The 26786-nt window shown below is 41.5% G+C and overlaps 4 protein-coding genes across 5 annotated transcripts in view; 2 read left to right on the top strand and 2 right to left on the bottom strand.

Moving 5' to 3' along the window:
• The window catches only part of marchf8 (membrane-associated ring finger (C3HC4) 8), a 69872-nt gene extending 63388 nt beyond the window's left edge, over window positions 1-6484 (top strand). Inside the window, exons 8-9 of one of the 2 annotated variants that reach the window (XM_068722227.1) lie at window positions 1480-1494; window positions 2830-6484. In XM_068722227.1, the coding sequence (XP_068578328.1) occupies window positions 1480-1494; window positions 2830-3134 (320 nt within the window). In that variant the 3' untranslated portion in view covers window positions 3135-6484. The remainder of the gene's footprint in view (window positions 1-1479; window positions 1495-2829) is intronic. The other variant, XM_068722219.1, reaches the window with a different exon arrangement.
• A 266-nt stretch (window positions 6485-6750) lies between these two features.
• alox5a (arachidonate 5-lipoxygenase a) lies at window positions 6751-12657 on the bottom strand. The gene is made up of 14 exons (XM_068717506.1): window positions 12384-12657; window positions 11290-11488; window positions 11092-11173; window positions 10884-11006; window positions 10179-10285; window positions 9920-10092; window positions 9681-9827; window positions 9388-9591; window positions 9229-9315; window positions 8786-8964; window positions 8472-8593; window positions 8020-8120; window positions 7230-7400; window positions 6751-7074 (listed from the first exon to the last, which is right to left on the bottom strand). Exons 1-14 carry the CDS (start codon window positions 12531-12533, stop codon window positions 6895-6897), a joined length of 2025 nt encoding a protein of 674 aa, XP_068573607.1. The 5' UTR covers window positions 12534-12657; the 3' UTR covers window positions 6751-6894.
• A 645-nt stretch (window positions 12658-13302) lies between these two features.
• slc25a16 (solute carrier family 25 member 16) lies at window positions 13303-20636 on the bottom strand. Its single transcript, XM_068722209.1, has 10 exons — window positions 20391-20636; window positions 20067-20195; window positions 19071-19163; window positions 18842-18975; window positions 18569-18632; window positions 18015-18136; window positions 17798-17864; window positions 17505-17667; window positions 17319-17387; window positions 13303-16208 (listed from the first exon to the last, which is right to left on the bottom strand). Exons 2-10 carry the CDS (start codon window positions 20161-20163, stop codon window positions 16052-16054), a joined length of 966 nt encoding a protein of 321 aa, XP_068578310.1. The 5' UTR covers window positions 20164-20195; window positions 20391-20636; the 3' UTR covers window positions 13303-16051.
• A 1487-nt stretch (window positions 20637-22123) lies between these two features.
• Window positions 22124-26786, top strand: part of tet1 (tet methylcytosine dioxygenase 1) — a 28809-nt gene continuing 24146 nt past the window's right edge. The window contains exons 1-2 of the mRNA XM_068722191.1: window positions 22124-22406; window positions 22976-25251. Coding sequence (XP_068578292.1) covers window positions 23143-25251 — 2109 coding nt within the window. The 5' untranslated portion in view covers window positions 22124-22406; window positions 22976-23142. The remainder of the gene's footprint in view (window positions 22407-22975; window positions 25252-26786) is intronic.

Here is a 26786-nt window from a genome sequence, read left to right as displayed (position 1 = left end):
CTTTAGTTAGGATAAAGACTGGAAACAGCTAGGCTGGCTCTGTCCAAAGGTAACAGAGTGTTACAGGTGTGTCAGATTAAACAAATAGGATATAACATGTAAAATAGTGAGCTAACTAGAGAAGCGTTAACACCAAGTACTTTGTGTTTTGTGTAGTTAAACCACTACACTAAAGCTACACTGAGCTGTACATAAGTCTTCTTATGTGACTTATTGCTGACTGTAGATAGTTTAAGCAAGTGGTCAGTACGGCGTTATGGTCTTTTTAAAACGTCAAAGTAAGAGGAAAACGTGACTAGGAGTTAAATAGTCCCTTCAGCAGCCCCTAGAGCAGGGGTCGGGAACCTTTTTGACTGGGAGAGCCATAAAGGCCAAATATTTCGAAATATATTTAATTGAGAGCCATATAGTATTTTTAACGTATAATAAATTAAATATGTCTTACTTTTAATGCGACTTCTGGTGCTGCATGGTTTTGCCAAAGCACTCGTTTTGCCAAAGCACCCGCAAAGCTAGCGGAATTCCCGTCACCAATCATCGTCTTTTTTTCTTTTCGCCATCTTTTCCGTTACAAGGGTTGAAGCGGATAAACTAGTTGGCTATCTGATAAAATAGATTTCTTCACCTTTACAATGACCCGGACATGCTCGCGAGCCATTGGTTCCCTACCCGACCCACGGGTGACCCGTGACCCGTGAAATTTATCTTCAAAACTAATTTCTGTTTACTTTAAAATGACACAGTATTATTAAGAAATATCACAAGTATTTTAAAATCAGTTCCAAACTGATTTTTTTTTTTTCAACTCAAAATTGTCTGGGAGCCATATGCCGTCACCGGAAGAGCCATATATGGCTCGCGAGCCATAGGTTCCCGACCGCTGCCCTAGAGCCTGGGCTGCTCCTTATTTCCATCTCTACCAAAGTGGATAGCAGCACTGAGTTACGGACAGATTGATTGACGGAGCGCAGTGCTCTCGTTACCGGGGCTAAAAATGGAGACGGCTGCTTTAATGATGAGCTGTTGTATCATCCGCTGGCACCACGTCTGCTGCCGCTCACTCCTCTTTTGCATATTTGGTGCTTCTGAGACAGCGTACAGATGGAAGAGCAGGCTGTGCCTGTTTAGCCCGACCTGATGATTCAGACTTGTTCGAGTCCCAGTGGTCTGTCAGGTTCAGTCACCATGGTGATGCCAAATAGCTCCTCACCAGTCCTGTTTGTCCTCTGATAAGTCACACAGAGACCAGGTTATGTTTTTTCTCCCAATTTGCTTGCAAAGATTAGTAAGATCTAATATGCTTTGAAATGTTTTCCATTGTCTTCTTTGATTTGTGGAACGGCTTTAATGTTTATGATTGCATGATGAGTTACATCCAACTGTAATACTTGATTTTTCTTTCAATTTCTACGCATTTCTATCAATCTGTTTGTGTGTCTTTGGTAAAACATGATACTTACACTTTCTTTACTCATGCAGCCGGAAGAATCCCAGGTAAACATTTCAACTTTGGCCCTTTTGGCTTTCAAATTGTGTTTTCCGTGTCAGCTTTTCTGTCAGCTGTGTCTGGTTCTTTTCCAACTGCACTTTCCTTCCCTTTCCTTCCCTTGTCTGCCTTGATTTCAGGATAAAAATAATGCTTCTTCACCCTTAAAGCCAAATATATATTCACACCACCTCACTGAATGTTCCAACCTAATGAATGCAGAGAGACACTGAGTCGAGGAACATGCTGTGATTTATTTTCTGTGTTATCCTTTGTGGCTTAATTAGAAGAAACCTCACTGACATATTCTCACACAACAAACAACATGTTAATCTCTCCTCATAAAGTTATATAAGCATAGTTAATACCTGTCTGATTATACTCTGTATTCTTCCCATTACATGAAGCCTTTTGTATTTCATTCCATATATTTATTCTATCATCAAGGGTAGGATTTAGTAATTCAATTGTGGACCTTCTTTGCCTTAATATCTCAAACTACCTGAAATATTATAGCCAACAGCTGTGAATCTTTAAAAGATTATTTTTGTTTTCTCCTTGTTGTTTTTGAAGATCCCTGTTATGCCTCTTTGCGCTGCAGCTTGGTACAAATATTCACACTCTCATAATTGTAATATTTTTTAGCTCTTGCTTGGAGCTTTATGGCTTTTCCTTTTTCGCAATTTGCAGAAATGCTGCCTCAGGAGGCATAGAAATGTTTTCGCACAGTTTAGCAAATTTACTACAAATCACCATTTAACCACCATTTTTAAAGCCTGCTGTAGTGTTGTATTTTTTTAGTGGTGTTCTCACTTTTCAAGCAGTCATTTGTTTCTTTTTGTTATATGTAATTGTTTTGGGGGGCATTTAATGCTGTAAATGGACAGAAACATTGGAGAGATGACGGGAAATGAGGGGCCACCAGGGAGCGCCCATTTGTTTTTATTCATGTTGCTTTACACAGTTTGCAGACTTTAAACCTGCATGGGATAGATGATTACACAATGAGCATTTATTTGTGTTAGTTATTTTAATTTAGTTGTAAGTGCAGACTGTTCTCAAAAGTAGTTAGCGATATGCATTAAATCCTCTATCACAGTATATGTAGCTTTATGTCACATTGTGGATATGTGTTGTGTGATGCATTTTTCTGGAAAATCAATATTATCTAATTCAGTGAAAGAAATATCTGAGAAATCAGGGACTTTTATCACATTAATGCAACAGTAATACTAAAATGCAATTATTTCCCAACTGGTTTGTATTTGTTTTGCATTATTTCTTTTCTGGTCTATGTTTGACTGGTGTACATGTTTCTTTTTTGTCTGCTCTCTGTTCCTCAGGACTCCTGGAATGGCCTTTCTGGACCAAACTGGTGGTGGTGGCCATCGGCTTTACGGGTGGACTGGTGTTCATGTACGTCCAGTGCAAAGTCTACATCCATCTATGGAGGAGACTCAAGGCTTACAACCGGGTCATATACGTCCAGAACCGGCCAGACACGTGTAAAAAGCTGGTACTAGAGAAGCCGCCCTTCATGGAGCCGAATCTGGAGAACAAGGAAGCTCTGGCGCCAACCCTGTCGGACACAAACTCCTCCCAGTACACAGAGACGGAGGACTACAGTATGGAGGTGCTCCATGTCTGACCACTCGGTCCATGCCATTGGTTGTCCTACTACTCATACTTCACACACAGACAGGCCCACAGTGAAGAGCAGCCGTTGTGGAAATGCTCGCTGACTGAGGAACGACCACACACTCTTCTTCCTCTGATCCCAGACTGACCCACTGTCCTCTTCTGGACGTCTTATATTCCCAACACTTCGTCCACAGAGACAGACAGACAATGACCATCTTCTTCTACCACATTCATCCTATCTTATCCCTCCCTCCACCTGCACCATGAATCCACGTCTCTCTCCTTTCCTAGGACCGGACTGTTTTTACTGACTTCTATAAATGTCTGAAGAGGCCTGAAGAATACCACTATACACACACACACACACACACACACACACACACACACACACACACACACACACACACACACACACACACACACACTCTTGTTTGTACACCTCTGGGAGAGCAGGACTGAGACAAACAGACTCACAAACAGCCCCGGAGGTCGACATATTTCTAATGCGTGGTTTCTTTGCTTGTGGGTTTGTTAGATTTGTTTGTTTTTACCTCCTGTGAGTCTCGGGCTAAACTTCCGTGGATCAGTATGTAGCGCCACGCATCGGATCTCTGGAACATTCCAGCTACTGCCATCTCTTTTGCTGTGGTCTGTCAGCCCAGAGCTGGTCTGGATCCGACCAGACCGTGATCTGGACATGCATTGAAGCACTTTTGTTTTTTAGTTCCCACAATAAATCCCCTCCCTTCCTCTTATCCTTTTTTTCTTTAATATGAATTAAGTCTTACTCTATATGTTGTACATGCAGGAGAGCACATTCGAACTTCAAACTCCTGTTTTATTTCTTCATACACACATATACATGTATATTAAGCCTACTGTGGATGACAAAAAAGGAATTGGTGGTTAAAGAAATTAAATCATGCTGAAAGAAACATCTGAGTGTTTTAGTCGAAATACAAAAAAAAACTGTTGTAATGCAGATAATGGAAAATCTAGCCACATGACTTCTGTACCCCAACATGATCTTTCTGAAGGCTTTGAGAATGTAAACTTTAAAAAAAATTAATTTCAAAAACAAAAAAAATATAAAAAAGAAAAGCAAGATTTTTTTTTACTGATCACGGGAAATTGCGAGATAATTTCCATGTCTTGAGAACATTGTGAGAGCCTTTGGGCATAAACGGCACCGCTCATGTTTTTCTATCATGCGAATGACACAGTATTTACAGTGTGATATTCCATGTGCAGTTTTTAATATGCTGATTTGTTTGCTTAGTCCCGGGATACATCCTGGGAAATTCACAGCTGCCTATTTTCAGTCTGTCCTCCCACCGTTCAGGCAGTGCGTCGATTGATCCCAAATAGATAGTTTTGATTAAACTGTAACTGTGTGTATTTGAATTTGACTGCTGAATCGATTTCTGCTCTGCAGGACCCACAAATTTACAATCCATCCCTTCAGTTATGTTAACGCACGAGTATAAGGTGAAAGATATGATTGTTATTGAGCGTTTCAGACGAGCAGAAGTCTCTGTTACAGCGAAAGTTTCTCTTTTCTTTTTAACAGACTCTTATCACATGGTAGAGTGTCTATTTTAGTATTTAATCACAAGACTGCCAGCATGTTGCCTCCCAATCAATGGAGTGTTAACTTCTTCTCACATCTGGCCTCATGTTGCTCAAATGAGACAAATTGCTCCAACACCTTTTTTTTTTTTTTTTTCATTTCTAAAAGGAAGCACAAGTTGAATACTGTCACTGCATTATTTCAGCATGAACGATCGGATGCAATGCATGCACACATACATTTGCTGCCTGTGACAGACAGTATAGATATATACAGTGCCAGTCATCTCTCATTGATGAGCTGACTGGAGAGTCACCTGCTGGCGAGAAGCTGAAGGTGCCGTCTGATGTAGGCAGCGGTTGATTTCTCAGGGCGATGTGTTTTGGGGCTTACAGTCATTGTAAGTGCTTTGTGTATGTGGGAGCACAGTGATGCCAGGCTCATGTTGAGCCTCGCAGCCATTCCAGCAACACACACACACACACACACACACACACACTCTCTCTCTCTCTCTCTCTCTCTCTCTCTCTCTCTCTCTCTCTCTCTCTCTCTCTCTCTCTCTCTCTCTCTCTCTCTCTCTCTCTCTCTCTCTCTCTCTCTCTCTCTCACACATTAAAAACCTGTCTTTGATACCAGTGTACTGTCTGTGAACAACGACGGTCCAACATGTGTGACAATTACTGCTCAGCAGCAGCAGCAATAACTGAAATCTGTGCTTTGTTTTTTGCAACAATTCATACTGTACTTGTGTATATGCCCCACAGTGACTTGAGATCTGGAGTCTAATATAATTTTAATACACAATATGAGCCGAGGGAGTTTTTGTGTGTCAAGTTGGATTAAGACCTAGTAACGAGAAGCTTCTCTGAAACTTTGATACCCGCGAGGCTCAGTGCAAATAGACAGATAAAAAGTGCAATTACCCTTTTGTTGATATTCTATTATATAGTTATGTAATGGTGTTTAATGTCCAGGGTGTCCTCTGGGTATAAAATGATTATTTCTTCATTTTGTGTTGTATTTATTTTTAAAAGAAAACAGTACAATTTGTTCATTTAAAAAAAAACAGAAAACCTTTCATTAGTAATTTTATGCAACTTACACTTTTTTTTCCCAGGCATACATACCTGAACATCACTTTTTCTCTTTGTTTTGCAGTTCAGATATCAGAGTTGTAAAAAGCTTGATTGTGAATATCTGCTCTACCATCTTGCTTTTAAAATGCTTGATGAATTGTCCTAAATGTATAGACATTTAACTGCAGAATCACATTTAATCATGTCATATTTTTCAACTAAACAACATGGAATAATTAGACATGTAGTTTCCTTGAGGTGGAAGATAGAAGGTGGACTACAGATTGTGATTTTTTTGTTGTTGTTTACTTTCTAGTTATAGGAGCTGGCTCCTTTCATGAAGTCTGAGACAGAAGATTTGAAGCCACTTTGGGACGCTTTTATAAGCAGACGTGTTCCTCTCTGAGAGCAGCTTTTTCTTTTTTTCTTTCTTTCTTAGTGCCCCTCTCATGATGAAGTGATTTCTCCATTTTATAATCCTATTAAGCACATTGTCTTGATCCTGTCGCTTACATTTGATCATGTCTGGGAATAGTGTAACTTGCATAAAGCTACATTTGTTTACTGCTGACTGGACTTGAACATATATGACTGTTCCCCTGTCTTATGATATCATTCCGCAAGTTTGTCTGTGAATTTACTTTGGAATAGTGACTGTAAAAAATTTGTAAACGTACTTATGTTTTAAAAATAAATATTGATGTGTTTTCAGTTTAATTTCCCATTATTGAACAAAGTATGTAGAATTAAAAAGAACAACCAAATAAAAATGAAGTTACTTTTAATGCGTTATGTCTTTCAATGTAAGCCATGTGTTTGGAATTTAAATGTGGTAACAGGATTTGTTAGTGGCACAGTCTCAAAATATATGAAAATGTTAATATTTTAGTATTATCAGATGTGAAACAGTTTAACAACTTCAGATTTACACTACCGAAGAAGGAGCAGACAGGAAACAATTAGTAAAGTTGAGGCTCTTTTTTTTTGTCAGCACATTTTAATATACAGAAGTATCACAGGAACACACTCGGGTGACAAAGAGTTTTTTAACATCTGAGTGATATCAGCAGAAATTCAATGTGCTATTGGCAAAATATTTCGCAGATGTATGATTTTATTCCTCAAACAGCGACACTGTTTGGGATTTTGTCGGGGGACATGTTGTAGTACGGCAGCTTCTTTCCGTCGTTCCTCCTCTTGATAGAGCTGCTTATCTCTGCCAGCTGCTTCCTGAACGTCTCCATGGCTGCCTTCACTGGCTTCTCTATGAAGTGCTCATCGGGATACATGCCCAGGTACAGCTGCGAAGAGAGAGAGAGACAGAGGGGAGACGGGTCATTCAGCCAGGAAGTGCACTGCAAGGCGCATTGGTCCTTAAACCCTCCAGTCTGTACTGAGACGTGTGTGTTTAAGAATGATTGCCTGTGTGTCTGGACACTGGGTGCCCTTTCCGTACCTCTCCCTCCTGGTACTGGCTGAGGGCCCAGACGGCCCCCAGGTGCCAGCTGGAACGTCCGCGATCAGGAAGGCTCTCGATGATCAAGTTCACATTTGCCAGGCCCTTCTTGTTGGGTGGGGGCCTTCTCATGGTAGATGGAGCGTTGGGGATCCAGGAACACCAGTCATACTACACACAATGTACACAAAGATACAGAATGTGAATGCAGTAATTTTTACTCAACTACATTTATCTGACGGCTGTGATTACTAGCTGCATTACAGAAACTACTATGCATTGTTAAATAATAAACCAGTGACAATCCAAATTTTTCTTATGACCCCCTTACTCAAAAAACTGTCTCGCTTGGGCTTAAAAATGTGAGAAAAGTATATAAATAAAATATAAATTTGTGGAGCAGATCTTCTTAACTTATCTTGTGACCCGCTGATCACTGGAATAAACTACCTTGCTGTTTATAGTAGTAGATAAAACATGATGCATCAGCATTAGAAATCCAATAATATAATCTACTATAGTATATCAGTCACATGGGCCATTTTTCTTCAGAACAAGCAATGTTACTTTTGATATATTAAATACATTTAGCTGATAATACTTTTTTTACTTAGGATTTTGAATGAAGGAGTATTTTTATGCTGTTGTTCTGGTAGTTTTACTGAAGTCAAGGGTATGAGTACTTCCTCCCCCACACACTCAACAGTCAGTGGACCTTCAGAACTCCCTTCACATCAGTCTTATGAATTTAAGATATTGAATGTTAGGTTCCTGATTATCTATTACTCACCTGTCCAAAGTTGACCGCTGCATGCTGGGCTGAAGCAGTGAACACAATGACGGTCAGATACTCTATCAGCTCCTCACGTGATTTCAGGGACTTGGGAAATTCTGTGCAAAGATAAGATTGACAAAGTGAGCTTATATCTGTACAAAAACCCTGTGTGAAATATCCTTGCACAATGCAGGTAATGGAGAAATGCCAGAAGGGTTTTTACAACACTGCAACAGTGACACCATCACCATCCTGTGGCTTCCTGTCTTCACCCTGAAACTATTCGTCTATAACAGAACAGATGTGAATTTGTAATGCTGTCTGTTCCCTGACATACCTGTCTTCTCCAGAAAACCCAACACTAATACAAATATTGAAGGTTGAGCTGCTTCTCTCCCAGGGAAAATAATGTAGTTGCTACATTTTGAGAAAAATTACACAACAGGAAGTCGGTAATGTGTACCCACCACAGTAATCGAAGTCCTGCATACCGAAGCTGCACACATCTTTAATGAAGGCCTGAATTTCTTCATCTCCCTGCACCGTCTCATCGCTGGTGTAGTAAATATGCACCACATCAGACACAAAACTGCCAGAGGGAAAAGAAGAAAGCAGTCAAGTAGAGAAGAATAGAGAAAATAACTCTCTCACACACACACACACTATGATATAAATGTTCCCACACTGTTTATCTGTTGTTATGGCTGTTTTCTGTCCTTCAAACACACAAACTATTCTTCAGTGCTGTCTATAAAAACTCCTACAAAGAGTTATTCTTCACCTCTTGGTGGCCTCCCACACCTTGTAGCCGTCGTCTCTGTAGAAGTAGGTGGGCAGCTCCTTCTTGTCGTCCACACCGCGGGCCTTGATAATATCCGGGAAGCACAGAGACCTGAAAGTCAGAGACTTCATGGCCTTTTGAATCATCTGGACGTGACCGCCTCCACCTGTGGCGTTTGCCTTGACGAGGATGGAGAAGATACAGCATCACCCTCATTACTCTTGCAGCTATTTGTGGTGCTTTTGAGAGTTCATTACTGAATGCACTATGACCCATTTAAAGCAAAGAAATCACATGAGTCTACATATAACTTTGACATGTCGTTTCATTAGAGGAAGGTAAAAGGCCTTTTGGGGTTCTTTTCCTCCCTTTTTTGGGTGCTTTTAACTGAAAAATCTGTTGAGATTATTATGTTTTTCTGTATTTTGTATCCACAAACTCACCTTGTCAAAGATGCCGCACTCACAGATGAGCTGCTCTCTGGCCTTGGTGTTGATAGCCATGGTAAAACGAATGTGTGGGATAAGTAGCTGGGAGAAGGAACATTAATCCATGAATCAATCAATCAAATGAATCTGTCAGTTGACGAGTCAGAGTTTTACCTTATACGCAGGGTGAACAGCAGGGAGCTGCCTGTGCATGGCAACAGCAAACACCTCTGTTATCAGATGAGTCCTGAGCAGGTGTGTGATGGTCTGATGGTACTGGAAGTCTGCTGAGCGGACCCAGATCTTAGCCAGCAGCCAGTCGTGCTCACCATCAGTGGGCAGGAAGATCGGGTGGTCTTTCCCTGGAGTCTGCCCAAGCTGGGAAAACACAGAGGACAAGGGAGAGGCAGGAAGAAATTGATTTATACTGGAATGTTTCTGTCATTTGCTGCTCACCATCTCTGTACCTGTATGGCTATGGGCAGGATCTTGTTCTGAGTGTTCTTGTAGAGCAGACAGATCGGAGCTGCCAGGTACTGCAGCGTGCACGGGTCTGTGCAGTTAGGACTGATGCCTTCCAACACCTCGTAGTCCACAATGTAGATGTTACCTGCCTGGAGCCAGAACATTGATTCACACAATACGTCAGTGGTACAATTTAAGTGAGACATAACTGAATAGGTTCACAGAAACAGACACCGTCTACCTTTATTTCCTGCTCCAGAGTCAGCTCCCTCTCCAGGCTGACAGAAACCATCTCATCAGTGACAGGAAACTTGTCAGGAAGTTTGGTGCACTTTCGGATCATTACGGGGTTGCAGCCGTTTAGAAATTGGTACCCAAACATGAAGTCCTCCTTCCAGTGTTGCATCACATACTCTAGATATAATATAATATAACATCACATCACATCACATCACAACACATCACATCACATCACATCACATCATATATGTGAGGCTGACCTGAGATTGTGTTTTTGATTCTCACAAAGATCTTCTCAAAGTCAGCGAAGTCACTCCAGGAGGACTGGAACATGTGCATGAACTGGTTCACAAACAGGTTCTCTATTCTGGAAAGTTATCATCATCATGATCATCATCATCACATTTGTCACCATATTCATATCAAAAAGGTCAAGTACTTTAAAAAATCAGATGCATTTTTGTTTACAATTAAACTCTAAACATGTTATATTGTTCTGATGATTTTTTTGCAGAAAGAAGCAGCCCTAAAAGCTAAATAAATGTAATCATACCATAAGATTTAGCATTTCGGTCAACACCCTTGAAGCTCACTATGAGAAATATATTTTCCATCTCACCTACTCAAGTCCACATAGCATTATCATTTTCAAAGCTTTGACATTTTTGCAATGTTTAGCAGAAGTACTGCATGATGCAAACAGTTTGGGATTCGTTTTGGTATTGTGTGTATGTGCAAGCTCTCACGCCTGCATGCAGGCGCAATGCAAATGTCCCTGGTAATAAACACACAATGACCCTTCTGTTTTTCCAGGAAATCATTCATCATGAAAGATAAAAAACATCTCAGGGGTTAAAGCTCCACTGAATCACTCTGTCCTGTATTGAGGGGACGTCAGTTGTCCTTACAACTACTGTAAACCTGTTAAAGCTTTACTACAGTGGCCTGTTTGAGGGAGCACGTACGCTTTACTGTAGTTCAGTACGAAGTCCACTCCCTTCTCACTGTCAAACTGGATGTCCCGGGGCAAATCCTTGTGTCTGTCAGCATCTATGCTCATAGGAAAGCCTGGCTGCCACTCCTTCCATCTGCAGAGGACAGCAGAGTTGTTAATGAACCGCCGCAGCCTTCTGTAACACACAACCACACACTGCATGTACAGAGTGAACTTGCTTGTAGGTTTTCCTCCTCATGTCCAGCTCTTTTTGTCTGTGCTGCTTGACCAGGCTGGTCCTATCATCCTGAGGCAGATATGCTGTAAAAAACACAAGACATGAGGGATGGGACAGAGCTCGTACTGCAGACTTTGACTGATGACAGAGAGGAGGCAGGTGGTCTGTCAGGCAAACTAAATAAAATTAACTGATGTACCTCTTCCATCCCGCAGCACCACTTCCTTGTCATCCACCAGCCAGCGGAAGCAGGGGAACTCCAAGTAGTCTCCAGAAGGGGTCTTGACTGTGATGTACTTGCAGTACCAGTCATCATGCACCCAGTACTTCTTCTTCTCAATCTTCACCAACAAAATCTCTCCCAGGTTCTCCCCAACCCTCACGTCATAAGAGTCCACCTGCAATTTAGTCAGCGGCTGAGTAACTTAGTGAATCAGGTGTGTATTGTTAGTTTCGTGTTGATGTTCTTTTTAAGGAAAAAGTGTAAAACACATTTCACATGTCACCATTGAAAACATCAATGTCGCATGTGCTTTTTGTAAGGATTTCACAGGTAATATGTAAAAATGCATTTGAAATACATTTGAAACTTCACACCTGCAGAGAAAGTTGTAGGAAGCAAACATTAGTATTTTATATAATAACAACATTATTTAGGTAAATTAAAAATATATTTTCAACTTATATTAAAGGTTTGCAAGGGGCAACAAATTACAATGGCAAAAAGGGTTGTAATACCTTATCCCACATTTAACAAGCACCATCTCTTTAGTAGTGGTTTTGTTTACTTTTATTTTAATCTCTAGTATATTTATCACCTTTATATTGTCGTTATTTTATGGTTATGAAACACTATGTGAAGACAGATCTAATAACAAACTACTTATATCTCATCTTTCGGCTACATTTGTAACAGAATACATTTTAGTGGCATTGTGGAAAGGCCTCCAGTTTGTTACACCGAACAGTGTGCAGTATAATGTAAAAGATGAGAAAATATTTTAAAATATTTTAATATATTCCAATCAAATCTGCTTCACATTCACAACAGCAAATATTTTCTTAGATTTCCTCTTTCTACTCCTTTTGGTTTTTCCCTCCAAAATAAAAGTTGTTCAACAGAGTCAACTTCAAGTTGCATCTCTGTTGTAACGTCTTCCTCTTTCAGGTCAGCATGTAAACAATCTCACCCAGCGTTTGTGTCTAGTTGTTGATGCTCGGCATTCATCAGAATTTAAAAATGAATGTGTTTGTCACACAGTCATCCTCACAGCTCAGTGTAACGTCACTTACCGCCCCCCTCTCAAAGTCATTGTACAGAGCTTTGTCCAGCAGCGTTCTCTCGCTGCATCCCTCCGTGCCCACCAGAGTAATGTAGACATAATCATCCGTCCCTGCGAACCACTGGCTCCCTGTGGAAACAGTCACTGTGTAAGAAGGCATGGCGACCACACAGGTCCAAACGCCCTCTGAAGATGAAGAAACCTGCAGAAGAGCTACAACCACCCACGCAAATGTTCGCCTCAAGATTTTAGGAGAGGCAAGTTTCCCCTTCTTCAAAGCTAGATCTTTCACTGACACTGTACACTTCTCATTTCTCTTGCAAAATGAAGAAAATGTGTAATCAGGCAGAAGAGGGAGTTGCAGGACACGTACCTCCGCCCTCATACTATTAATGAGGTCAGAATACAATACGACCGTCCTTCCTAGATGTGTTATCAGTGGTGATTTCCAATGAATGTGGCCGCAGGGACAGGAGGGTTGATATCAAATTAATAATCTTTGTCTGCAAACAACAGGAGGATGTTTTATAAAAATAGAATAGAATGAAGAAGAATCACAGGGTTTTAAATTTGAGCAGTTTTACTGCGTTAAACTGAAGATGTGGACATGAAAGCAACACGTGAATGTACACATCTTTTACACTTCACATTTACCAGTCAAATCAGTACGTGACACTGGACAACAACAACAGGTAGTGTTTTCCAGCTTCATTGAAATCAATGCAAATGCATCTGTGGTACAGCTGCAACTGTAACATTAACATTAACAGAGGTCTGTGTGTGAAACTCAAAGTGTGAGATGGAATACATTTTTTCCTTCTTCACAAGTTTGATTAAAGAAAACTCTCTAAAAGGATTAAAACACATCTGAGTCAGCTAATTAAAACACATCTGAGTCAGCTACTGCTCCTGGAAAAAAGGTCTGACAGTATTGGACAAGATCCTTTAAATGTTCACACTCACAGACAAAATAAAGACACAAGCGTTGGTACAAATGTAAACAAATGTACAAATAAAGAAGAAAAAAAAATGACAAACAAAATAAGACATCATTCTCAAAAGTATATATTTCTTTCTGTCACATCGAACGTAGCTTGATAAGTAGTACAGCGTAATGTTACAGTGATTTACATATATAAATAATTTCCTTTTACGTAATCATCTGGTACAGTGAGCAGCAGGAACAGAGATGATCTGTTCTTGAAGGATTGATAGACTTTGTGGACATACTGTAAAAAATCCAAACAGCAGTGGATGAAAGCACAGTGGATGAATGAGGCACCGTAAAATGCAAAAATGTTGAGGAATACTATATTTTGTTTCCCAAATGATAGCTGTCATTTATCACCAGTGAGCGTGATTATAGTCTGAAGCCCGAACAGTTGGATACTGGGGCTCATTACTGTCATTTACTTGCCAATCAAGACGTACATAGAAGTGTCTCATTTACTCGCACTTTCTAAGGTGATTTGGGAGAATTATATGTTGTGAGATTTTCTGTAGTTCTGTTCAACTACACCTTCACGCACGCGCACACACACACACACACACACACACACACACACACACACACACACACACACACACACACACACACACACACACACACACACACACACACACACAAGGCATCAAGCCGTTAGGCGAGGCCGGGCGATTTCCAACAAGAAACATTTAGGTTTCCCTGTGAACTATCTGGTTAGCAGTCTAATTGTGGCAGCGTTTTTTTGTTTTTGTTTTTGTTTTTGTTTTGATTGATGGGTGGCAAACATCCAACTGAGGAGCTGCTGAGAGGTGACTGAAGACTTTTCCACACCCCACTTCCTCCAACAGTGAACATCTTCAGCGGTCCAAGTGAATTCCTCATATATTTAAATATAGTGAAGGAATGAATGTGACGTTGCCTCGTAACGCTCAAGTGTGGTGTCCCAGCGTATGCAAGACTTTTTGACAGATTTTTTTGGGGACAAGCAGACAGAATTAGTGTTTTTTTTCTGAACAAATTTGTGATTGGAGAAGAAACAAATGACTCGTTAGTAGCTATAAGCAAACTGTGATGAGTGGTCGTACATAGACATGCTTCATTTTACACAAATCAAAAAAGGTTCCGCTCTTTGCAATTCTCCCCACCCATTCATATACAGCGAACTAAAAGCAGAGGCATCGACTGAAACCATGCAAAGAAACTCAAATAAAACACATGAATCACTCTGGTGAAGTAAGACATCGTATGCAGAGGAAGGCGAGACGCAGAATGAAGGAGGAAGATGATGAAGTTCACGCAAACATGAAGGCCAGCGGTGCACTTGAGATCGAAAGTTGTTAAACAACTACTTCATTCATCAGCGATGAGCATTTCTGGGGCAATAACTCCCAAAAAGCCATACAGAAGCTCTCATGAGTAGTTTCAGCTGACCTGGGTTAAAAACACTGCATATATTATGCTCACTATGTGGTGACTTGCTTTGTAGAGAGATGTGTATGAATGTTGTGTCCAGCTCTGACGGTAAATAATACAAATCATATTCAATGCTGCCACCCAGTGGCAACAGGTCACTAAATCAATAAATACACGAAGAAGAAGCTACAGTGATGAAGTGCAAATGTCTCCTGAGTCCCTTCACATCCCTCCAGACAGGTCAGACCTACATCATGGTAAAACACCTTAAACTCAAAATATCTTTCAGATCACAGCTGAGAAACAATGTACATAAATTAATATCATTACATCCACAAACTAAAATAATGTGAGTGCACAGTAGCAAAAAAACTAAAGTTTTTCAGCAGTGAAAACACATGCAGAAAGTGCTCAAATTCAGGGTTTGGCAATAAAACTTAAACTGAAATCATGTGCTACCTCAGACACTGCATAATTATTATTTGTTTTAAACTGCAGGTTATTTATATACATTTTAGATTTGTGTAGATGGCAAAGGGAAAGACACAAACAAACTTCTTCTAAAGAAATTGCACCGAAAACCTGCACCCTAAATCTATAGACACCCTAAACTCTAAAGAAACAAAACATTACAAATCATCAGATTATTAAAAAAGTCGAGCCACATTTCAAAAAAAGTCAAGCATTTCATCACCAAGTCTGTAAAAAGAAGAATATGATGTATTTCACTGAGTTCCCTTATTTGTGAAGTAACTGATTAGAAAGAAACTGCATATTTGATCATTTTAAGCTGGAGTCCATCTTAACCTATTAAGATTATGAGGACATCTGTGTGAATGAGGGAGCTTCTACACAATCCGTGGATTGTTGTGGTGTTGCCAACAACAATCTTTGCCCCAAACCATCCAACCAACCAACCGACCGAGTCGCTGACCTGCTGGATTCACACACACTGATGAGGGAGTTGCTCAAATTCAAGCCACATGTTGCGTGTTTGATTAAATCTTCTCTTAAGAAGTGGCGACACACAAAAGCAGGAAGTAAGACGTAATGAAATAGGACAGACCCTTACTGCCTCATATCCCGTTTCCTTTTTCAGAGTTAACTGACCTCCCTGGTTCCTTCAGTGAACTCAAGTAAAAGGCGATTCCCACACCGAGGAGTTTAAGACGTAGCGAGCGAGCCTCCGATCTCTCTACGATGGAAGCGTTGAGGTTGATCTGCTTAATGACTCAGAGCGGACCGGCCCAGGTGAAACTCGGAAGGTATAAAATCAGCGACTAGTTCAGGTGGAGGGTCTGCCTCATGAACTCATAGGTGGTGAAGGCGACGGCCTGGGAGGGAACGCAGCGGATGAAGTTGAGAGAAAGGCCTCGGTACAATCCCTTCTTGATCCCGTACTTGTTATACACGTACTTCAGGGTCTTGCTCAATGATCTGTTCGGACAAAGAAATCAAACACTTTTTAGACTGACAGAAAACCAACAGAGAAATTTGAATGAGCTCACCAAAGCAAATTCCTTTTGTTGAGCTGATAATTAAGTACTAAATCTTGCATATCGGTTTGAATTATTGACATTACCGGCATGATAAATCTATTTGTTTGTTGTTGAGGCTTGCCTGTGCTATGGATACCTAAACCCTGGTGATGAAGCGCAGCCATAATAACACAAACAAACGAGGAGACAAATCACCTTCTAGGGCACTGATGGATCTTAAATATCAAGGAAAAGCACATAATGTAAGAACAATGAGCAGCGTTTGCACTGGCATTGTGTGAACTTGAACAGGTATGAACGGTATGTTGCTGTAGTTTTACAGCTCAGTTGCTATTATGCTCCTTGAAGCTTTGGGCTTTAACATTTTATCTAATGCAAACAGCCCACCGACCCTCTGGAATTCTCTCTCAAGCAGTAAGCACGCACTTCATCCTCAAAGTCTGCTTATAAAACCAAATGTGGAATCAACGGTTTTAAGGGAATGCCTCAATTAATGTCCAAAACACTTGAATTCAAACACTGATTTTAAAGAATAAAGAAACAGGGACCAAACACTATTTATTAAGGAGCCCATATTACAGAGAGTGCAGGACAAGTTGCTGACGGAAACTCCACCAATTAGACACTCAGGAACGACTTCTTTAGTACCAATTAATCCTCTAGCTAGATGAGCACTTAACCTACTGCTTATGAACAGTTCATCAGCACCGTGTCATATGAGCAGCTTTCATCTCTATCATTCCTCTCAGTATCAGTAGACTCCTACAATTAGTTCTCCTTCATTTATCTTTTAAAAGGGTCACGCATAAGATTATAGTTTCACTGCAAAACTCCCAAATGGAATCAGACCACATGAGAACACAACACTAAAGCAACTTGTTTATTTGTTCTAGTTTTTTGACAACAATATTCTTCAGTGATACCAAGATATCTAAGAGCAAAGGATTTGTCTCACGACTATGTTATGAAGTGCACTGATGGGTACAATGTGCAGCAGCCCATCATGGCATAACAGATTATGGAGAGTGGGAACATTGGTGATACTTACACACATTTGTCAGAGTCAGGAAGCACGGATCCTAACTGCATTCTTCTCCTCGCCACATCCAAGGGGTACCTAGTGAGAAAAGGCCCAATGTGACACGTCAAACATCAATTAATCAGTGTGATCGACAGCAAACTCAAGACGCTTAGTCAGCCTGAAGCTTGTTGGCTGCCTGCCGACAGCACTTACGATATTGTCTGAGCGATGGCACCGGCAACCCCTCCACAGAGCAGGTTAACGTGTGTTTTCAGAATGAGGACATCGGGGTTGTCTGAGGAGGGTCGTCCCACCAGCTCCGGGAAATGCTTCAAGCCGAGGCTCTTCAGGGTGCCAAAGGTGAAGAATGAGAAACCTGGGGGATGAAAGCAGGGACGGGAGATGAAGAGGCACGCTAATGGAGGACATCTCGTAGTTCTACTCAACGATCTTGGATCATAACCAGAGGCTGGTATCAATCTTTGCAAAATAATCTCAATAATCACCTGCATAAGGAGCCATCCCAATAAGTGTTGGAATAAGTCCTCTATAGAAGCCGGAGACGCCCCCCTCCTTGACAAAAAAAGAAAAACAGGTGTAAGTGCATGAGGTATATACAGTATAACTTATTAACAATATCAACATTGAAAGAAAACTTAGATTTTTGATACTGTTTGTGAAGACTGTGTTGCTTGTTTGAGAACTTGAGCCCTGGCACACTACCTTAAGGTAGATGGTGTGGAAGGCATTGGCTATGCCAGTGTAGCGATGCTCTCCTGTCACCTGGAAGGCCAGTCTAGCTCGGATCACATCCAGAGGGTAGGTGCATATCACCGCAGTCATCCCTAAAAACACACATTTTTAAGATTATTGTTGTGCTTTAACAGGGTTTACTGAGATTAAGCACTCACACATTGTAGCTGTATTTAATTTAATGTGACAGAGTTTCCACTTTCTCTCTCAGTCTCTTTATACTGATGCAGACCAACTGTGAGCCTGACCACTTTAATATCTCTTTTTCTAGAGATCTATTAACACATAACAACAAGGGGTGACGCTCACTTGCATTGTGGTGATGCAGTATTTGTCACGTTATGAGAAAGTTTGTACTGAGGTGACAAATAGAACCAGTCTTTGATTCAAATAATAATAATATCAATATTCACTAATATTAGGAAGAAAAAGTTAAAGGCACAATTCCAATGCCAGAACAGTAAATGATATTCAACTGGCACAGACTGAAAAGGCAATTCTTCTCAGTGACGACGGTAAATTACCTGCCATAGATCCCGCCATGAGGCGGTGGATGTGTCCAGAGATCCCAACCCGTTTACTGAGAAGCTGTACAAGAAGGGAACAGTTTCACCAACAAAAACAATGCACAGACATCAACTGTAGCAAAATGTCATTATAGCAAAAAACACATACAGTAACAGCATAAAAGCTTTTCACATTTCACTAGAATTGCTGCCATCAGTTTTATTATCACCCAGTTTTTTTAGAACTTTGCCATTTGAAAGTGTTATTCCAAACTAAAGTACACACTGTACCTTTTTATACTTGTCAAAGGCCATGAACTGGATTGCTCCATAGGGAAATATCCTGACCATCATTGCCCCATTACCCTTGTACAAGCCAAGGAAGCCTTCTTTCTTTGGCACAGCTTTGAGAGTGGCAAACACACCTGCAAAGAAAGAATGGGACGCTCACTGATTTGGCACAGATGTGTGAAAACAAACACTTATTGACTTTTCCATGTTTGGCTGCTGATGTTTCTACCTAGATGTTTGTAATGGGGGTTCTGGGCTTGAAGAAGGATTTTGATTCTGTCCAGAGGAGCAATGGTAGTCTTGGCACAGCATCCTGCAACACCTAATCAAAAACAGAGAAACACAGCGTCAACCCATTTATAATTAAATTAATTTAATAAATACATTTATTATTAATTGCAACTTTTCATGTTACCACAGCAGAATGGTTGGTAGAGGTTTTTTTTTATTGATCTTTTATTGAGTGAAAACGGCAACAAAATAGGCCCATCATTTATAGAGAGGTGAACAGTTCATTATAAGTTCATTATAATTAGCGTTGGTCGTCCTACAAGTGTTTTAAAGTAGCTAACAGTCAGATAAAAAAGGGAGCAAGTGTAACAATCAACCTCTCAGATGTTCAAGTGCAATGTGTGTTTCAAAATAAAAGAGGAAGAACCACAAACAACGACACACAAACTTACTTAACTGCCATGTTATCACATGTAGATTAGATTATATTAGATTTCTTTATTTGTCGTTGCATGTTATACAACGAAACTTCGTTTGAACAGTCTGTTCTGTTTAGCAGCATATGTAGGTTGTGCTGTGATGCTTTCAGTGTATAGGGATAAATAATGTGAATAATGAATTAATTTTGTAACTAAGTAATCATACTCTCCATTCAAATAGAAGTGCACATTTGTTGTGACGTCATGATGAAGTGTTTTTTTCACTTCACATGTCTTTATTGATCTTTGAATGGAAATTCTATCTTTTCCTGCCACGGTCTACAAGCAGGTCAGAGATCAGTGTCCTCAGAGGAATGGTACGTCCTGGGCAGCTATGAAGGTTTTGATGAAGCAACCTAATCAAGGGTATGTAGTACAATAAAGATCAGTAGGGAGGCTGTGTCCGTTTCTGGGTCACAAAAGAAAGCAGGAGAAAGTAAACCCTTGACTGGCTTGAAACGGTGTCCTCCTGTTCTACCAATCATCACAGACCTTAATCTGATGTCAGTTCCTACCTCCAGCTGTGAAGGAGCGAAGGAAGTGGTAGTCCCTGTTGGCAGGTTTGCTGCTGTTGATGGCAGGAGATGTGGAGACCGCAGCCTCCGATGTCATCCTTCCTGCTCAGGAATCTGACACATCCATGGCTGTGCAATTTGGAGGGAAACACATACTGTAAATGCACATGTGACTATCAGCATGTATCAGCCCACTGACAGATATTTCCGGGCAAACCAGACTGTGAGTTTGGTGTATACGGTTGCTGATAAGTCATGCATTGCAATGGGACACAAAGAGCCAAGAGGCAGGCAGATTTAACCAGGACACAAGATGATACTCACAAGGTAATCACAACTGTCACAGGCACAAAAGTGGAGGGTATGTCCAAAGCAATCGCTTAAAGAAATCACATTCGCAGAGTCTCCAGCTTCTCTCGCGTCCCTACACGTTGACGTTACTTCCTCGGTATAATCCCGGTTGTTAAAATGTGGCGTTACCAAAAAACTGTCTTGAAGCCTTGATACTGAGGCACTTTTAGGATTCACATAACGCACTCGTGCCCTTTGCCCGTTGCCGACTGACTACATCTGACCTAACAGTCGCGCTGTGATGACGCAGGATGAAGGCGCCAGATGGGAGGGGGGACGAGGAGGATTTAACGGCGGAATATTATTTCAGTTTTGGTTTTACGATATCATATTATCGCCAAATTACATCCCTGATAATTTGTATAATGTTCTAGTTAAACCCTCTGTGGCACACAGTGTTGCCATCAGGCTACAAGCTACCTGTATGGACCTCACAACTGCCTTTTAATTGTTTTTAACTTGACAAAAGCAAATACCATCACATGTCAGCGTCCAATGAAATGAGGGGCTGAAGTTTGTGTGACCTTTAGTTTGGAAGTGAATCAATTTTTCCAAGAAACAAAGCTGCACAGTGCAAGTTCACTATAGCTTTTTAACATGTTGAAATGAAAATATCTTTAATAAAAATGTATGCATGCACATTAGTATGTAAAGAAGTATGTTTGATTGTCTAAAGACTTATTTTGTTTTTATCTATATACTAAAATTGTGATGTTTTTGTTGTGCAGTTAGACCACTTATGTTCAGGATATATTCTGTTATAGTGTGGAGATTATAATCATGACCATAGTCATTGTTTTTACTTTACTATCGACTGATAATTACAGAAATGGACACAGGAACATTTTATGGGAGCAAGGAACAGGATCAGACAGTTAGGGTCGTTTGAGACAATCAGGTCAGGGGTCAGTCAGCAGAGTAACGTGTGTGTGTGTGTGTGTGTGTGTGTGTGTGTGTGTGTAGATGTGACACACACACACACACACACACACACACACACACACACACACACACACACACCTAACTCTGCTGACTGACCTCCTAACTGTCTAAAAAATGACACAAACTGCTTGATCCTGTGTTACGCTAATAACGTGTTCCTGTGTCCATTTCTGTAATTATTAGTAGATGATAAAGTAAAAACAATGACTATGGTGTCATAATTATTACACACACAGTCATCTGGATGTTGGTTTACATGTTGGTTTTAACATTAAAACTTTTTCTAAATGTATATATTGCTTGTTTTCCTTATTCCTCTTATAAAATCCTTGGTGTTTCAGTATCCTCGTGGCACATTGTTGAGGCAACAAACCAAAATCTGGCGAGGTGTGTGGAGGGACACATTTTATGATATATGTATTAGCAGGGACCCCAAAGCTCCCCAAAAATGTTGTGGAATATTTTATTTTAAATAAAAAGTAAAACCATAGAGGGCTAAACCCTTTCTTTAGAAAAGCTAGCTATCATTAACATAATGTTCCAATAAATTATGAACTATCAATTGCTGTGGTGATCCGTTACGATCGGTTTTAGCACACCCCTGCGTCTGTTTGCTGAACCACAGAGCTGGGAGCTCTCTGACAAACCGTCGCTTGGTTTGTAACGTTGCTCCATCCCAGGTTTTCTCCTCCACTCTTCCCTCCAGTGCCGACGACGCGTTTTTTGGCCCGAGGAGCTCGTAGGTTACTTGTGGTAGAGGGAGAGTGAGTGGGGCTGCCCTGGATGGACTCACATTAGAGGGATTTAACGTTTTAACGGGTGTCGTGCTCCGCAAAGACTACACTGCGCACGTTGAGAAACGACTTAATCCTGCTCGATGCATGTTCGTGTCGGTGCTTTTATCATGAGTCCATGTGTCATCGTCGACAGAGGATTGAACTTGCCAGCAGTCTATATTTGCCGAGGAGGGAAACCAATACAAGGTCTCGCTGTCTCGCTGGAGCGGAGTATTATTAGCAGTTCAGACAGTGCAACTGTCGCTTTGTGGTATGTAAAGCATTTCAGCCGTAAACGAGTAAATAAAAACCTCACGGGCAACTAAACAACCCGTATCTACACGGCGCGTTACATGACAGCGGTCAAGTGTAAAATAATGATAATAAACAGCGACGCTGAAGGCGTTTTTACACGGTAATAAACCCTCTTCCGCCAGTCAGCGAGACGAAAACAGGATCCGACCTCCAGCCTGAGCCCACTCCTCAACGTGACTGCCCTTTAAACTGTTTCAGCCGTGTTAGTCCATTCCTGAAGCTACTATTTGTTTTTGTTTTTATATTTATTCAGATTTTATATATTTATTCAAAATATGGTGCATTGGATTTTCGTTATTGACGTCAGTCTTACAGCACTTGCTCGTCCAAGTAGATATTTCAGGCGGGGCAAAAGTGTCATTTCCAGCAGACAAAGTAAAGCACATCTGTATAGATTTAGCTTATTATATTGTACTTGATGTCTTTGAGATAGTTTCTTTTGTGCTCAGTCTGTCTTTACGACACTGAAAATACATTCAAAGAGTATTTGTGTTTTGATTTTCCTTCTATTTACTCTCTTTATAGGTTATGCACTGCAAATACACAATAATGACAGCATCGTAATTTGTAGTTCAAGAAAAAACCCCACAGAAGAGGAACATTTTTAACAAATAATTGCCCAGAGCGAAAGATAACAATTCACCTGGCTCCCATGCTGGCTGCAAGAAGTCCTCCCCTCCACTCCCTCAGCCATGCCTGCTACTACCAAACGCACCAGGAGACAGACACCTGCTCAGAGAAAAAATGGCCAGAAGGTGATTAGCACCAAGAGGCAAACCTGTAACTCAAACAAACCCAGGGGAAGAACCACAGAGAGGCCCCAAAAAACACCTGCAGAAACCAAAAGGTCAACGGCCAGGGCCCAAGCACCATCAGGCCGAAGCCCCCGTGGAAGAGGGGTGAGTGGGCCTGCTAGTCAGGGCCCTGGGAGGTCCGCTGGCAGAGTTAACCATACTGTAAATGTAACAGGATCTGCAAGGCTTAGACGGCCGAGCAATCTGCCTGACCACTGTGGCGAGTTACAAGACCCCCTGGGGCGAAGGAAGTCCCTGCGTGGCGCACAGGTGCCTGTTACTCCCTGCCAGCTTCCTAAACCTCGCAGATTGGGGAGAAACAACAGGGGGGCCGCGGGGAGACGAGCAGCATCACAACAAGGAAACACAAAAAACAAGCCCTCAAGCACCAGCATCAACGATTCAACCCCTGATGAGGAAAATGAGAATCTGGACACCTGTGATGCAGAAGAAATACTTCCAGTCGCTCTAAAAACTGATTTTGACGTTCCTTCGAGAATCAAAGACCAGGATTTAGGAGTCAACAATGCTAACGAGGGAAGCCCTCTTAAAGCAGATTTGCCACCGCATAGCGACGTACTGGAAGACTGTGTGCAGTGCAGCTGTGACAGTGCTGTGACCCAGCAGGAGAAAGACACTGTCAGTCATAACAGTGAAGGTGACCTGAGGTGTGTGGTTGGGGTGTGTGACGATGTTGATGGACAGCTCAAACTCTGCAGTGACAGAAGTAAAGATAGTCCCTCACCAGGGGTGCAGGGCGGCTGTGAGGGAAACGACACTTCATCTGTCCTTAGAAATAAGCCTGATCATCATGCCAGTGATGGTAAGCAAGATGATGTGTGTGCTGTCCACCAAGAGGAAGATAAAACATTGGACCTAAAAGAAAACAGGACGGGTGAAAGAGTGATAGTTGTCACTGAGAGAAAAGAAAAGAGAAATCATGAGAGAGAAGAGAGTTTAGAGGAAGAAAAAACAGCTGAGGGACAAAGGGAGACCGTGGAAGAGATGGAGGAGATTGCTGAGAAGCTGGGTAGTTGTAAGAGAGAAGAAAACATAAAGGAGACTGATGTTTCCATCAATCCTGCTGACTCTCGACCCAGCACTCCAGGCTCTCAACCTCCAGACGATGGACTAACAGCACAGTCAGAATCACCTGTATGTGGGCTATTTGTCTCCAACGCAGCTACCTCAAATCCCACAAAAGCCCCCTCCACCTCAGAGGCAGTTGAGCCAGAGTTTCTGAGCCAGGGTAAGACGGACATGCAACCAACCCTTCATGGTGCTAAACCTCAATTCACAGGGTCCTCAGTTGTTGCTGAAACCGCCCTGATGGTGCAGACTGTTCTCGTAAAAAGAAATACGCCGGTTATTATCCATAGTGACTCCTTCAAACCACACCAACTGCAAAGCCTAACGATCCATTCTCCTCCGGGAGAGAAACAAGCTTGCACACCAGCAGAGACGCAGACCAAAGATAGTGAATCTAATCGGGAGCCATTGGAGAGCCACAGCCAGGAGGACACACCTTTGCTGTCATTGTCACTCGTTCCTCCCTTGAGCACAGATGCCCTGACAGCTGAGTGTCAACCAAACCTCAGCAAGGACAGCATTGTGGTCGCCGAGCCGGATCCAGTGCCAAAGATCTCGACTCCTTCTCTGGACTGCAGCTTTACCTTCTCCTGCAGCTCAGAAAGCACTCGATCCTCTTTTTCTTTCGACACTGAATCGGAGACAGGGTATGGGGAGTCCAGTCCCTCTGCTCTACCTGGATCCTTTGGGCCAGAAGGGGCCTACTTGTCCTCCTGGACCGCTCCCAAACCACAGAGGAAGGAGAAGAAGAAGCGGAGCAGGTGTGGAACATGTGAGCCATGCCAGAGGAAGATCAGCTGTGGCCAATGCAGTTGCTGCCTCAACCGCAGCACTGGCCATCAGATCTGTAAGCTGAGAAAGTGCGTGGACCTGAGGAGGAGAAGACCTTCATCTCTGCTCACTCTCTCTGCTGCACAGGTGAGAGTTATGTTACGCCGTACAAGTGCATTTAATTACATTTAAACACATTTCAGTTGGTTTCATTGCAGTCAGGTCTTCAGTTCATTCTCACAAAGAGGTAAATGTAGTTCAGTGGGAATATACTTGAGCTTCTTTTTGCATCTAGAGAGTTGTTACTGTCTATGACAGCATTGCTTTTGATCTCCGAGGTTTCCCAACAGCCCACTGGTAGCAGCAATGATCACGAGTTGAATTAGCCAAACAGTTGAAACGGAACGATTCACTTTCGCATTGTGTTCCACATTTTTCGGTTTCAACAGATGCTGCACACTTAACTTCATGGTGTCTTCCTGTTTAAATGTTGGGGAAAGTATTGAGTGATAAAAGGGGAACTGCTTGTGGGTGTACGTGTGTGTAGAGAATAGAGATGGTATGAATGCATGCGATTCAGTGTTGGTGATGCCCCGTGTTAAGAGGGGAAGGAGCTATCACATGACCAGCAGCTTAACACGTGCGTGAGTGTGTGTCTGTTTTTCTTCGTCAGTGTGTGTGTGTGTGTGTGTGTGTGTGTGTGTGTGTGTGTGTGTGTGCCATGGTGAAAGCTAGAGAATAAGCTATTTTGTTAGCTGCACACGGTGACTGTGTATGTGCATGTTTGTGTTTGGGGATGGGGATGTAATTAAGGCCAATTTGAGCCGGATGCTTTTGCACAGTGGCACTGAATGACATTGTGAAGGCATATTTTAGAACCATTAAGACAACGAATGAACACCCAGGAAGTTTGTTAAGAGAGGAATTTTTCCCAGTCAATTTTAAAACAGCTGTATTCTATATTTTTCTATCAAATGATGATGTGAAAACAATGAGACAATGTGAAAAGAGTCGTTTGTTGTGATGAACCTACAGACACTGTCCCTTGAATATACAGCTTCCATTAACTTTAAAGAGCTCTGTAGCAAGTTAAAGCTAATTGTTTAGCTGTTCTGTCAGCAACGTAAATGTTTTGATTCAGACTCTCACCACTCTATTCATAATGTAATTTTCTGCCTCAGCAGGCAGCTGTTTTTAGTGGACAGAGACAGTTAGCTACTAGCTGGTGAACATAGTAGAACATGTAGCAACTAAAGGGACACATTTGTCCCTCAGGAGTTGGTAGAGACCAAAGACAAAGCTAAAAGAGAGTGATTATTGGACTTACCTGTACATTCAACTCCAAATGAACGGCCCATATATTTTCTCAGGTTGAGACCAAAAACAGAGCAAAAATGTTGTTGAGTTGGGGAGTTAGATTTGTCAAGTGTCCAGAAACACAACTGTAATGAGGTTATAATATTGCTCTGTGTATGCAGCATGTGTAGGAAGGCAAGTGTTTGCTAACTTTAGCAGTATCAACGTTTTGTCAGCGCTGTGTGGTTGTTAGTGCTGGGTGGTATGACCAAAAATTTGTATCACGGTATTTTTTCAGATTTTGGCAGTTTCACGGTATATCACAGTATTTTTTTTCTCCCTTGACTGTGTTTTTATATAGGTTTATAGTGGCTTACTCTACTGTC

Source organism: Cebidichthys violaceus, unplaced genomic scaffold (genome assembly GCF_023349555.1).
Source record: "Cebidichthys violaceus isolate CVI_PGR_0920_01 unplaced genomic scaffold, fCebVio1.0.p SCAF_10, whole genome shotgun sequence".
NCBI lineage: Eukaryota > Metazoa > Chordata > Actinopteri > Perciformes > Stichaeidae > Cebidichthys > Cebidichthys violaceus.
This window is presented reverse-complemented; position numbering and strand designations above follow the sequence as displayed.

Excerpts from the sequence above, each read along its gene's own strand:
- slc25a16 (XM_068722209.1), bottom strand. The coding sequence starts at position 20,163 with ATGACATCGGAGGCTGCGGTCTCCACATCTCCTGCCATCAACAGCAGC. Across the intron at positions 18,976-19,070 it reads CCCCCATTACAAACATCTAG|GTGTGTTTGCCACTCTCAAA; the intron begins GTAGAAACATCA and ends CTTTCTTTGCAG. Across the intron at positions 16,209-17,318 it reads CCTGACTCTGACAAATGTGT|ATCATTGAGCAAGACCCTGA; the intron begins GTAAGTATCACC and ends TTGTCCGAACAG.
- alox5a (XM_068717506.1), bottom strand. The coding sequence starts at position 12,533 with ATGCCTTCTTACACAGTGACTGTTTCCACAGGGAGCCAGTGGTTCGCA. Across the intron at positions 8,965-9,228 it reads AGTGCGGCATCTTTGACAAG|GCAAACGCCACAGGTGGAGG; the intron begins GTGAGTTTGTGG and ends ATCCTCGTCAAG. Across the intron at positions 8,121-8,471 it reads GCAGGACTTCGATTACTGTG|AATTTCCCAAGTCCCTGAAA; the intron begins GTGGGTACACAT and ends ATCTTTGCACAG.